Source organism: Gouania willdenowi, chromosome 6 (assembly GCF_900634775.1).
Source record: "Gouania willdenowi chromosome 6, fGouWil2.1, whole genome shotgun sequence".
Taxonomy (NCBI): Eukaryota; Metazoa; Chordata; class Actinopteri; order Blenniiformes; family Gobiesocidae; genus Gouania; species Gouania willdenowi.
Genome location: NC_041049.1, coordinates 4,584,672 through 4,598,938, shown reverse-complemented (window position 1 = coordinate 4,598,938; position 14,267 = coordinate 4,584,672). Strand labels below are relative to the sequence as shown.

The following is a 14,267-nucleotide window of genomic DNA, read 5'->3' as shown; positions in this document are numbered from 1 at the left end:
GAGACACACAAAATGAACACAAAATTACAAAAAACAACAAAAATGCACAATCCACAACAAAAGTTAAAAAATGACAAAAAATACAGAAAATGACAATAAGAAAAATCTTAATAATGATAACCCATATAATGACTCAAAATGACAACAAAAACATCCCCAAATTTCAGAAAAATACACAAAATGACTCCAAAGACAACACATACAAAATGACAAAAAAATGCACAAAGAAATACAGAAAATGACTCTAAAAACAAACAAAATAACAACAAAAATTCCCCAAATTACAGAGAAATAGGAATAAAAACTCACAAAATGATGTTTGATGTTTCCTGTGTTAATGCTCAGATTGGTGATTATTCTAAATGAATGAAAGTCGCTCACCTTTCAGCATCTCCAGCAGGTTCTTGGCCACGTACCAACAGATGGCCTCGAAGTACGGGAACTTGAAGAGGTCGGGCGTTTTCAGCCGACGCTCCATTTCATAACACCTGCAGTGGGAGAAAGGGTTAGCTTGAGGAGCATTAGCTTCAGGAGCGTTAGCTTGAGGAACGTTAGCTTGAGGAACGTTAGCTTGAGGAACGTTAGCTTGAGGAACTTGCTGAAGGTGGAACACAGAGCATCCTACCTGATCTGCATGCCAATGTTCAGGTTGTGGAGGAAGTTTCCTCCAAACGCCATGCAGTCCTGAGAAGTGAGGACAGCGTGGATCCAGCCTGGGGGGGGCGCCAGAGGACAGGGAGTTACTCAGCTTTAGCCTCACAATGACTTTATGACAAAACAACTGAAACAATGTCCACATTTAAATATGTTGCATTAAAATACAAGAGAAATATTTACAATTTTTTTTTGTTTTCAACCAAAAAATACATTTGTTTTTAGGTCATGAACTGTTGCTCTCTAAATGTTCCACATTCTCCATAACGCACGAGTGATCGCAACACACAAGATCCTGTTTGTATTTCAATTTTATTCTCATAAAATTATAAATTTATTCTTGAAATATTACGACTTTATTAATATACGATTTATTCTCATAAAATTACAATTTTATTGTCGAAATATTGCAACTTTATTCGTGAAACATTATGACTTTAATCTCATAAAATTAGGATTTTATTAAGATCCAATTAATTCACAAAATAATTTTAATTATTCTTGAAATAATACGATTTTAATGTCACGATGCCCAGATTTTTAATTTTATTTTAATGTGGCACTAATACGCCGTCGTAGATTTTCTTCACTGACTGTTTTTATCTTTGGGTTTGTCGTTACACAGGCGCTAACACCAACGTAGGCATGTTTATAAACGGCTGTAGAAGACGGATGGATGGATGGATGGATAGATGGTCTGTAGGAGCAAGCTTCTCATCTTTCTAAAGTCAGACTGAGTTTGAGATTAGTTTAAAAACAACAGGCTGATAAACAGCAGACGCAGTGTGTGTGTGTGTGTGTGTGTGTGTGTGTGCGGGTGTGTGACAGACAGGCCTGATAATGCACTGGTTGACCCACTCTGCTCTCTGACCCCCCACTTAATTCCCACCTCTCCACACCCCCCCAGGGGCCAGAAAGGCTCCTTTCACAGACTGATTGAAGACGTCCAGCAGAGCTTTGTCTGTCTGTGGCTCTGTGCGTGTGCACGTGTGTGTGTGTGCGTGTGCATAGGAACGCCACAGGCTTAAACAGTCCACTGAGAGTTTGATTCATGGCCGATTGTGGTGGTGGGTGAATGCGTGTCACTCTCATCGTGTTGGAGTTTAGAGCTGAAAACCTTCCACACAATCAATTAGAAATATCATCTTATATATTATGTATTTTCGCTGAATAGATCCATTGACTGAATCATTCCATCGGTTCCACTATTTGTCTGACAAACAAGACGCTCTTCACTGACTCCTGTGAACACATGCTGGGAATGTTAAACGTGCTAGTTTAATCTTTTAAACGATGAGTATTTGGCAGCGTGATTATTATTAATTTTTTTTTTTTACTTTCATAGTTTCTTGACTTAAAAGAACAGCTTTGTTGTGACGTTCTGATCATATTTTTATAGAAATGACTGCGGTTTCAAAGAGGTTAAACATAAATTCATATTCGAGTTTCTGACGGAAATAGATTGAATTAATTATTTTTTGTATAATGTGACCTCTCAGGTGGCCGCCATGTTGGAGCTCTTTAATATATTTTAATATAAAATATTGTACTTTTTTCTTGGGCTCTTTTAACTCCTGACTGTGGTTTTTTATGGTACATAGTATATGTGTTATCATGTATTCTGTCATCAGTCAGGTTTAATGTTTGTCTCATTGTGCCATGTTGCTTAACTGTATTAATCTTAAATGTTATTGTTCAACTGTATTATGTTATATCACATGTTTATCTGCGTTAGGACAAAGGATGAAATTTAGTTATTGTGCTAACACCGACATATTTATGTTTACGCTGTTTGCTCACACATTTATTAATATATATATATATATATATTGTCCTAATTCAAATAAATAAATGAAATGAAATGAAATAATTTGTAATTGAAAAAATGTATTATCCTAATCCAATGAGTATATTGTGTGATCAACTACAGGTGCAATAACGAACAATATTTGCCATCAGAATCAGACGCTAACTGACGAAGTGAAACCACTTTTCCCAGTTTGGTTGTAATCTGCTCCCTTTCCACTCCTCCCTCGCTCTGTCTCAGAGGACAGGATTTAACTTTAACACCCCCAAAAAAACATTTGAATTTCAACCAAAAGTGTTTCCCACTGAGTGATGGAAAGCAGCACCATAATTGGTCATCATTTTTTTGAAAGCATTGAACCGTTTTATGCTATGTCGTGTCTTTAGCATTTAAAACGGTTAACACGCTTAGAGACTTGGATTTTTCCTGATCTCGGAAAACTGAAATGGAAAAAGCGGACATGCATGTATAATATCACATTTAGACGCTATTTTTCAACTGGAAAACGGATGGCTCAATTTTTCCTGTAACAGTATTTACGGGATGTGATTCCAGTGTAATCTGTAAATCATTTGAATCATATAAATATAAAATGAATAACAGTGGTCGACTGGATTAACCCTATTGGGCATGTTCGGTATGATTCGGGGAAGTTTAATTAGCCAGAAAAGTCATTTAAACAGGAAAAGATAATGAAACGCAAACCAAAACAGGGAAAACTGACGTGGAAATGAGTAAACTCTGAAACTAAATTCCAGGAAAATTTGAAAAGGAAATTCCCTACAGGTGGTTGTGTTTGGAGTGTGAAAGAGTGTGGGGTTGTTTCTGACCTGTTGGGATGAGCAGCGTGGCCCCCTGGGGGACGATGCACTTGTAGCATTTGTCCACTTTGTCCCCGAAGAACACTTCGCTCTGATTGGATGAGGAGCTCCACGCCTCGTATAGTGCAAGGTTGGTGGGAGTGGGTTTGATCAGGAAGAAGACCTTCTCTCCCTGTGGGCAACACACGATGGATTAAAGTGTGTTTAAAATCGCACATGAAACACCAACAGAAGAAGGAAACATTTACACATCAGACATCAAAGACATTCTGTTTTTTATTACTCACTGTTTTTGTTTTATTAACCCCCCCTCCATTATTATTTCATTTCAATACACTTTGATAAATCATTGACTGATATTTCTATTCCATCTCATTTGTTATTTTAGATATTATCTAGTGGAGTAAATCTGCATTTCAAATGGCGGAGAATCGACACAAAAAATATTAATTAAATAAAATTAAATAAATAAATAAAAATGTTCTATAATCTTTTGTATATTTTTTAAAATAAAAATAAATTCATGAAAAATCAAATCAAAAATCAGCACAGAAAAAAATGAAAGAAAAATAAATAAAAAAGCTTTTATTTTGAAGAGGATTTTAACAAACGTCATCCATTCTATCCACAGATGGTAATATTTTTACTTTTAAAGGGCTTGTTCTCTTTAAATTATTTCTGGTACATGTAATAACACTTTCGTGTTTGGAGATGGAGTTTTATTTTGGCGTTCATTTAAAAGTTTAAACATGATGAAATTAACTGATAAAAGGAACATTTTACTTGTTTTGGTGGCTGGTTTCAAACACAAACCAGTTCAGAACCAAAGATCTCGAGGTTCCAAGATTAACTTCTGCCAAAGCGACAGATTCTCAGTTGATTTTGTGCATTTCCTTCCAATCTAACAGCCTCCATGTGGAGCGGAACCACACACTCACCCAGAGAACGTGATACCAGACGGAGGTTCCTCCAAAGTCTATGTGGAAGTCTGTGTAGCTGTCCTTCACCCCCATCAGGCAGTACTTCTGCACAAAGGGCTTCGGGAAGAAGGAGTCATCGGGCCAGTAGTTCTCCACCCACGACATTTTCTGGGCCACGTCGGGAACCTCCACCAGCTCCGACATCCTGTGGAGACGTCAGAGGGAGAAATGATGACCACTCAGGACTTTAATCAGGTTTTATAACTCTTATAAAAGAAGCCTTTTCTTCAGACTACACATGAATGCATCAACGCACACAGACAGACAGACACAGACAGAGACACAGACACAGCATGTAATTTAGGAATCAAAGGTCAGACTCAGATTCACTGTGAGCTTTTAATGGGAGCTTATGAAAACATTTCATAACAGCATATTTATTAGGTTACATCAGGCTGCTTTAACCCAATTTAACTCTCAATATCTGTCATTTTCTGTCGATTTGAGCATTTTTTGAGTTATTTCGTGTCTTTTTTTTTTGGTTGTATTGTGTAATTTTGGGGTCATTGTGTCTCTGGAGTAATTTTGTAAAAATGTTGACTTTGTATATTTTGCTGTTGTTTTTAGAGTTATATTGTGTAATATGCTGTGCTTTATTATCCTTCCAATTTATGAATTACAATTTTAGGTTGATATAATGCAGGGGTCACCAAAATTATGCCAAAGGCCACACGTGGCCCCCGAGCCACCAGTTGACCAAGTCTAGTTGTGTATTTCTCTGTAATTCTGGGGATTTTGTTATGTCATTTTGTTTGTTTTTTAAGTAATTATGTGTTATCGTTATTTAGCGTTTTCTTATTGTCATTAAGTGTATTTTTCCTGTGTTTTGTTGATTTTTTGAGTCATTTACTGTCATTTTTGTTGTAGTTTTGTGTAATTTTGCATCTAATTTAGGAATCAAAGCTCAAACTTTTAATGGCAGTGTATTAAAACATTTCATAACAGCATATTTGCCAGGTTACATCAGGCTTCTTTTACCCAATTCAACTCAATAATCACAAGATCTGTCATTTTCTGAACTTTTTGTCATCAATTTGTGCATTTGTTGAGTAATTTCCTGTCATTTTTTTTGTATTGTGTAATTTTGTCATAATTTAACCCAAATCATTGCAAACTTTACTTGGCCCCCAGAACTCCCAACATGGAAGCACTTCCTTCTCTTACAGACTCAATGGAATCAATTTGACCGACACATTACAGTTACACATTTGTTCTCAAACAAAAAACTGGCACAGTATGCTTCTGCCTCAACTTTTTTTTTTTTTTTTTACAAAAACGTGTATCTTTGACCTATTATTTATTATTATCACCAAACTTGCTTTAGTTGATGTCCATACATAAGTTCAATTATTTCTCCCTTTGTAGCCTTCCCTATTGAGAATGTGCTTTATATTTGATATAAACCTCTTTTCTTTAGGCAGATTATAGATTTCTGTATGTAAAACATTATTTAGATTAGATAGGCTTTATTAAGACTCCGTCAGCAGCAGTACAGAAGAAAAAAAAGCAGCAAACAGGGTTGACATAATGAATAAATACAGAAATACAGAACATAGAGAATATATGAGAAGAAACCAGAATGTACAGAAAAAAAAAAATAATAAACAAGGTTGGTGCTACAGACGAAAACTACTGCTCCTCCTTTCTCTATCTATCTGTCTATTTATTGTCACTCAGTATCATATATTTCCAAAATGTCACATCATCTGTAACCACTACGGGTCCTACTTCAATCTGAAAAGAAATTAAGCCATGTAGAAGCTTTGAAAAACGTTATTTGGTCTGGGTGTGTGACTTTCGGAGAAAAAAGGCAGGTGATTAAAAGGTTAAAACCAGTATTTTTCATTCTTACCAGCAGAAAAATGTTACCACAATAAGTCCTCTAACTGTGACTATAAATGCTGAGTTTACAGCATATTGTGTTTTATGTATTCAGATACACAACATCTTTTCAAACCATATGTAACTGAACAAGAGCCAAGACTACATAAAAAATGGTGGCAGAGAAAAGAAAGACAATTCTTTCATTATACTTAGGTGTAAAAAGAAAACACGATTGAGGCGTACTTGGTGTCGGAGAACTCCAGGCTGATGAGGTTGAGGACTTTGGGCCGGTGCTGGTTGGTGAAATACTTGATGAACTCGCTGAGCTTCATCTTACTGTCGGCCTGTCGAGCCACATCGATCACGTCGATGACTTTATCGCCGCCTGAACAGAAAGAGAATGGTTTGCACAGTTATGAGAAAGTTGTAGGCAAGGTTGGGGTCAATTACAATTTTTTAATTACAATTACGTCTTCAATTATCCATGTTCAATCACAATTCAACTACAATTATGGTGACAAGCATTTTTTTCCAATTACAATTCAAATTCAAAAGATTACTTTTCTCCTGAAAGTCAATTCTCAATTACCAAAGTTCAATTACAATTAATTACAGTTACTGAGTCTGAAATAAAAAAGCCCATATAATGTAACCTCCCTCTTTGTTAGCATCTCTTCTGATCATGGGTCAGTTTTGACCCATGTCTTAAATCAGCTGTAAAATACACTAAGAAATATTATCTATCATCTTATTTGTTTCTCATCAATGCAAACATTAGTATTATTTTTGGTGTGGGCGTTTGAGCCTTTTTACCCCTAGCTTTAAATTATTTTTAATTGAAGAAAACACGTAAACTCCATCTGAAACATTTTTTAATAATTGTTAACTACGTATGTGTAAGCCATAAAACAGTAACATGGTTCCACAGGTTTGGGTTTAATTTAATTGTAATTGACAGGTTTTTTTTAATAGAATTTCCATGCCACAATTACAAAGTCAATTATCTGAAAACAACAACAATTCAATTATTATTACAATAGCAAGAGGTTTTTTCCAATTACAATTATAATTACGTCATAATTATCACGTACAACATTACAAATATAAAACCAACCCTGCAGGAACCTTTAAATCAAAAATCAAACTGAAGCCAAAGCACCGCCTGTGAAACGTACGACTCTTTCAAACCAAAAGGAAGCAAACAAATGTTTGGGGGATGTTTGGCTAATGTGTGAAAAAAAAAGTTCTGATGAACTACGGCCGGGCCCGTGGAACGTCTCCGGGCCAAATAGCACGTACCACGTTCCTGAGAATTAAGTCAAATGACTCGGTTCCATCAAGTAAAGCATAAAATTGTGTGACGTAAAATCGCAATCTACGTTGAATTGCCTTTGAAATGATGCATCATACGACTATGTTCCGATAAATGTAAAAATGACCGGAAAAGGGGATGGGCCCCCGTCCTCCCCCTCCTTTCAAAAAGGTCTCCGAGAGGCTCTAGACATCCGCTCATAGAATATCCGTGTCAAATTACAGCTCGATTCAACGGGCATTAGCGGAGAGTAGTCATTTGAAAAATGGGAGCCCCGGGGGCCTCCGTGGCACATACGGAGTAATGGGCCCCATTCATATATTCTATGTGTCAATGATTCAGTACCAACAACTGTCACAATATTTGACTAACAAATAAATAAGAAAACGACTTTAATGGAAACTGCCAGAAAAAAAGGGGTGGGCCCCTAATTGAATTGTGCGAGGCATAATTGTAATCTACAATGAATTACCTTTGAAATGATATATCACACGACGATGTTCCCATAAATTTAGAAATTACTGGAAATGGGGGGTGGGGGGTTCAAGCGTCTCATCATATTCATACAAAACTGCATTCCGATCCAACGAGAACTAACTTAGGAGTAGTCATTTGACAAATGGGGCCCCCTGGCACCCCCGTGACACTGATTTGGTGCCAGCAAGTGTCGTAATATTTGACTGGCAAATAAATGAGAAAACTTGTTTTTTTTTTGTTTTTGTTTTTTTTGGGGCGGGGGGGAGGGGGGCTCTTGGGGCTCCCCTGGACCCCAAATCAAAAATTGGGCTCTGAGTGTCAATGTGTACACTTCTATAGATTATAGCTACCAAATTTCAGCCCGATCTATTCCCGAATAACAGAGGAGTAGTGATTTTAACTAATGTACACAACAACATGAAGAACAAAAAAAAGGGGCGTTCTGAGCCCGACTTAAAAAAAACTGGTATAAAATAAAACAATCCACAGCCATAAATAAACAGGATTTAGTGGAGCGAATCGGCTTGGTGAAAGCTGCGTTTTGATTGGCTGTGGTGTCGACTGCTGGTTCACAGCTTTCATCACTGATAGCTTTTAGAGATCAAGCCTCGAGGTAAACTGGCACCGATGGTGGGCGAGACAATCTGTCCAGACGAGTGGTCCCAGAGGAGGGTGTGCGTGTTTGCGTGTGTGTGTGTGTGTGTGTGTGTGTGTGTGTGTGTGTGTGTGTGTGTGTGTGTGTGTGTGTGTGTTTGCGTGTGTGTGCGCTTTTAAGGAGGTCACCATGGCACGTTCGATGCAGAAAACACAGAATGGAGTCAGAAACACAGCCAAGAAGAGCTGAAACGTGACAAATCCAAGTGCAGTGGCACATTAGGGCGGAAGTGAGACTGTGTGTGTGTGTGTGTGTGTGTGTGTGTGTAGCACAGACAGCTGGTTGTTGTATTTTCTCTGCACCCCTGCCACACACCCACACCTTTTTACAATGGCTCTCAAACACACACACACCTCTCTCTGGGCCCAGCTGGCCAGCGTCTTATGACAGAGAACAGCTGGAGCAACAGCAGTCGGTCCCACAGTGACACACACACACACGCACGCACGCACGTACGCGCACACAGTTAAAGACCTTGTGAGTCTCAGAGGACATTGTGATGACTGCAGTTGTCCCATTGTCTTGTAGCTGTGAGTAATCTGATACAGGCAATGCTCAGGACACCTGTGCCTGTGCTTAGACATCAACAGTAATCTGAACTTAAAGATAAAAACACTGGAGCGCTCAGTAAAACGTCTGCAACCGGAGACGTTTCAGCAATAAGTGTGTGTGTGTGAACCTAAAGATGTGTGTGTACGGCGCCCACACACACTGTGGGGTTATTGCAGTCTAATGGCACTGGTCCCCAGAGGGTTAAAAACTAATGAGCTTTGGGTGAACCTGATACGGTTGTTCACACGTGGTCCACTCCTTACCCACGTACTGCTCCACGTCCCGGACTGAGAACATGTGGCTGGGTAGCTTCAGGCCCAGACCCTCCATTTCTGTCACCATGATGGGATAGTTGAAGCCGTGTCTCTCCAAATACCTGGTGGTCACATGCTCACCCTTCATGCGAATCAGAACCTCCTCGGCACTGAGAAGCAGACAGAACATTCTCAAACATCTGATGCTGGTAAACTGACCACATGTCAAAAATCCAAAGCCTCCAGGCCAAATTCTGCGCTGCGTAGCATCAGATACAGCCTTCAGCTCGACTTCACATCAGGGCTGCAAAAAGCCGGAAAACCTCCAGTAAATTTTCATGTGAATTTAAGCTCAGGAATTTTAGGAATATTCAAAAATGTTAAATTTTTAGACAATTATTTTTTGGAATTGGGAGTAAATTTCAATGAATATCATATCCAAACATAAATATTTGCATCCATTCAAAATAATTATAAATAATAATAAAACTACTACGCATGCAAAATTTTAAGAAAATTAATGGGATGATTTTTTTTAAAATCATCTATAATATCAGTATCAGTTATTCAAAAGTTACTCCAGATTTTCGGTTAATTGCAATAAATAATTCCCATGATTATATTTTTTAATATTCATATTCCCCAAATTCACGAGTTTAAGTTCCCATGGAAATTTACCAGAATTTTTCTTCTCCTTTGCAACCCTACTTAAAATCCCTGAAATAAAATACAGAACAGCTTAGTTAAACATGCATTTTTACACAAATTCAAAACATTCAAGATGTTTCAACTGTAATTGTTTTTATGGGGAAAAGAAACAAGATAAACGATTCCAGTTTAAAAAGTAAACAAGCTTATTTTTCTTACAATGCATTTGTTTTCCATTACTAATAAAGCAATAAATCAACAACCTTTTGGATAAAAGCATCAGCTAAATTAAACTACTGTGTGTGTGCGTCCTACCTGGGGAAAGTTCTGCTCTGGAGCTTCTTGACAAACACTGAGGTGCCGGCCTGCACCGGGTTGGACCCGTCGTCCAGCTCTGTGTAATCATGTCTGTGCCAGTTGTGGCGTTTTTTCACTGCAGGTGAAGAAAAACACAACATTTGTTGATTTACTGCTGTGCAGAGGGATTTAACACTTTGGAATATTAGATTTTTTTCTATTTACTAGACTGCAGAATTCATCTGCATTAACCGTTTCATTCCAACAACTCTGACAAAAATCTCAAGTCTTTGCAGCAACTATTCAATTATCCTGTTCATGTCTGCCCTCAGGGTTGCCGGGGTTAACTCCTCCCCCACAAAAACACACAAAAATGTGACTGACCAACACAATTAGGAGGAGGGGGTTCATCCCCCAGGGATTAATCCAACAGAGGCAGCAGGGGTGGAATCATAGACAATTAAAGGAGGAGGGGCTACTCACTGAGGGAGGGTCCGTGGGCCACATCGCAGTTTGGACAGTGATAGACATCAATGTCCACAGCCTGATGCTCTTCTACCTGCACACAACTGGAAACACAGAGACACAACATTAGCTTACAATGAGCTCACGCACAACAGGACGTTCAGACCAGGTGTCCATTGTTCTATGACTCTGTGATAACCACACTGATTTATTTATATGAATAATATCCACTGTTATCCAGGAAGTTTAGTATTATTTGTGCCATAGTATATAATCATCTTAAAGATGTAAATCCTTCTCTTAATCAGAAATAAAATGAGTTAAAAGTGACCAAAAAATGGTGGAAAAGGTGGTGAAATGGGATTTTAAAAACCACAGAAATTGGTTAAAAGTTGCAAATTAGAGTGGGCAAAAACAGACAGAAATGGTGGTAAAAAGGGGTTTAAAGAGTCAATATTGGAACAACTACTTTAAATTGGCAAATGACGGATATGGCAAATGTTGATGGTGTTAAGAGGTTAAAAGTGACAATAATTGGTCAACAGATATGATACTAGGTGGGAAAGTGGTGGAAAGGGTTTATAAGTGCTGAAAATATCCAGAAAGTAGAAAAAATGTGCAGTAAAGGCTTTGAGATTTGATGGAGAAGTGGCAGAAATGGGAGCAATGCAGCAAGAATGCATTAAAAGGAGCAAAAACATGGCAAAAAAGTGATGAAAACAGATATATACAGTAAATATGGCAAGTTTGGTGTAGTTGCAGAAAAAGGCTAAAAACAAACAAAAATGGGCTGAAATTGTTCAGAAAATATTCTTAGTTTCTTGAGGGCATCTGGCAACCCCCTCCCAGTGTCTCTCGACCCCAATTGGGGTCCTGACCTGACAGAATATATACATATACAAACATACAAAAACTATAACAGAACCTATACACAATAGAAAACATGGGAAAACATTGCTGGATTTAAGCAGGAGAAAAAGTTGAGTGACTAAAGAAATGAGGAAAGGAGAAGCTAGAAATGAAATGTTTCAACGTCTTTTCAGCCAAAACCTAAACATGATGGTGTCACAAAGCTTTCAGATATGTCACCGACACGACACAAATCAAGTGTTCAGGGCTCACAGCCAACTACAACTACCAACCCCCGATCAACCTGCAACCCACAGAGCCCACATTCCTCAGCTGCATAGCGCATACCAGTGCTTGGAGCTGCACAGCAAACCAAACAAACGCACAACACCCATCAAAAGTACAACAAGCTATTTGTTCACTAGAGTTTACTTTTAACATGTTAAATAAAACAATATGTGGGACAAGACTAACATAATGACAGAAAAATGTATTTTAAAAAAAGACTCAAACACACAAAACAATTACAAAGACACAAAAATAGCAGAAACGTATACAAAATGACAAACAAAAATACACAAAAAAACAATGAAAACAAGAATACAAAATAAATAACAAAAATAAACAAAAAAAACATTAAAAAAAAACAAACGTATACAAAACGACGACAGTGAAGACACAATAAATAACCGAAACATATACAAAAAAACAGCAAAAAAAGACACGAAAAATAACAGAAATATCTACAAAATGACAACAAAAATACACAATACCAAAAACAGATACAAAAATAACAGCAAAAATACACAAGAAATAACAGAAACATACAAAAAAAATCCCAAAATGGCAACAAAAATACAAATAACAAAACAAATATGTATATTAAAAAAAAAAATCACAGAAGGACTACAAAAATAAACAAAAAACCCTCCCTCCTGACAGCATTAACCTAATCTGTGCATTTGCTACAAAATCTGCTTTCATTGAGCAGTTTGTTTATAGTTTGTTGACATGGCACCATATGGTACAAAACCCACAAAAGGGCAGAATAAATAAGTAAATAATAATGTTTGTACTAGCTAAACGTCTTCTTCCTACAAACTCACATATTACTTTTTAACATAATGAATGTTATTCAAAATCCCTCTAAATATTATTATTATAATAACAGCCCAGTGCACGTACATGCGCTGTTCTCAATAAGTGAAGCAGACCTTTTCTTTTGTACCTATTACTGGCTTTAGAACAGAGCCATGTCAGGTCAGGTCCCGCAGTTATTGCAGGTTCTCGTACACATATAGTAACCTATAGTCTGACCCTCGAAAACTCCAAAAAAAAAAAAATTCAGGCTCGTCAGGGAAGTTATTGATAGTGTTTGAATTGAGAACACAAAGGATGGCGGCTACAAATCTGAAAACTATCTAAAAATAAATAAAAAAGGCACCAGAAACTCTTCCTTTCTGTCTGACGGTAACAAAGTGAGACAAAGCTTTTAAAGGCACGGGCCGGGAGGAGGGATGGCCCCAGCTACCATCAGCTTTGATCTGAGAGGAACTGCAGGAAAACTGTGAAGGAAATAAAGCGGAGGTCCATTAGCTCTGACAGAAGCGATGGGTTAGTGTAAAGGCAGGCCTCCATCCCTTCAGTGACTCAACACAAGCCCCTCCCATTAATGGGCTGCCAACACCAATGTCCACAAATATCAGACCAATATCCAATATCAATATCAAATCGAGACACCCCAGGGTTTCACTGACATACATTTGTTTGTGGTGGGTTGCCACAAATAGATTTTGGTGCTGTTGATCCTCACTCTGTGTACGTAGCACATCATTACAACTCCTGTACATTTGGTGGTGGTATGCATCACCTCCGCCAATAAAACCAAAAAAGAAGACGTGTCTCCAGAGTCTGAACCATAGACTGTAAAAAGAATGAACAGGACAAGCTCCCTGGTGAAGTGAAGCTTTTATTTTTAGAGCTCCATTAACCTCAATGATAACAGATGGGACGTTGATCAAACTGTAAAGTTAAAATAATTTTAGATGTTTTTTTTCCAAACCTAAACTCTGCTGTGATCATTAGTTATTATCACCCTACAATGTGTTTAAGTGCTCATTTTTCTCTGAAGTTTGTTTTAAATAAGTTATTTGAGGTTGAAAAACAGGATTTTGCGTCATATATGATGATGATTGACAGCCGCGGATGTTTGTGAATAGCAGTTACGTCGTGAAGGAAAGCCAAGATGCCATTTAACTAGATATTTGAGTTGAAATATATTGTTGTTTTGTACTAACCTCTAATCTGAACAAGACTTTGGTAGAATTTTCAGCGGTAGAGATCTTGGCGTAGTTGGGATCAGATAAGTACGATAAATGGGCGGGGCGTGTTACCAGGGCCCCTCCTGCCGGACCCTACTGCGCATGCTCTGGCTCCAAATTACATACAATTTGTAATATGGAAGCGCCCCTAAGCGCTGTATTTTGGCTTCAAAAACATTGAGTGGGAACAGCTACAGTGCACGCCCACTGGTCTGAACAGCTCCAACTTATGTTATATTAAACTGTGTCTATATGAATGTAGCTGGAAACTCAACATACGCATAAACGTGTCGAGCTTCTGCAGCCGGTTGGGCACTTAAGTCATTTATTTTAATCAGTCAACCTTGTTTT

General features: G+C 37.9%; 1 protein-coding gene across 1 annotated transcript in view; it reads right to left on the bottom strand.

Annotated features, from left to right (window-relative positions):
* kdm7aa (lysine (K)-specific demethylase 7Aa) overlaps nt 1-14,267 on the bottom strand; it is a 35,196-nt gene that overhangs the window by 8,741 nt on the left and 12,188 nt on the right. Inside the window, exons 2-9 of the mRNA XM_028449572.1 lie at nt 10,765-10,850; nt 10,300-10,417; nt 9,346-9,506; nt 6,330-6,471; nt 4,221-4,407; nt 3,292-3,454; nt 626-713; nt 382-488 (exon numbers count right to left, since the gene is read on the bottom strand). Coding sequence (XP_028305373.1) covers nt 382-488; nt 626-713; nt 3,292-3,454; nt 4,221-4,407; nt 6,330-6,471; nt 9,346-9,506; nt 10,300-10,417; nt 10,765-10,850 — 1,052 coding nt within the window. The remainder of the gene's footprint in view (nt 1-381; nt 489-625; nt 714-3,291; nt 3,455-4,220; nt 4,408-6,329; nt 6,472-9,345; nt 9,507-10,299; nt 10,418-10,764; nt 10,851-14,267) is intronic.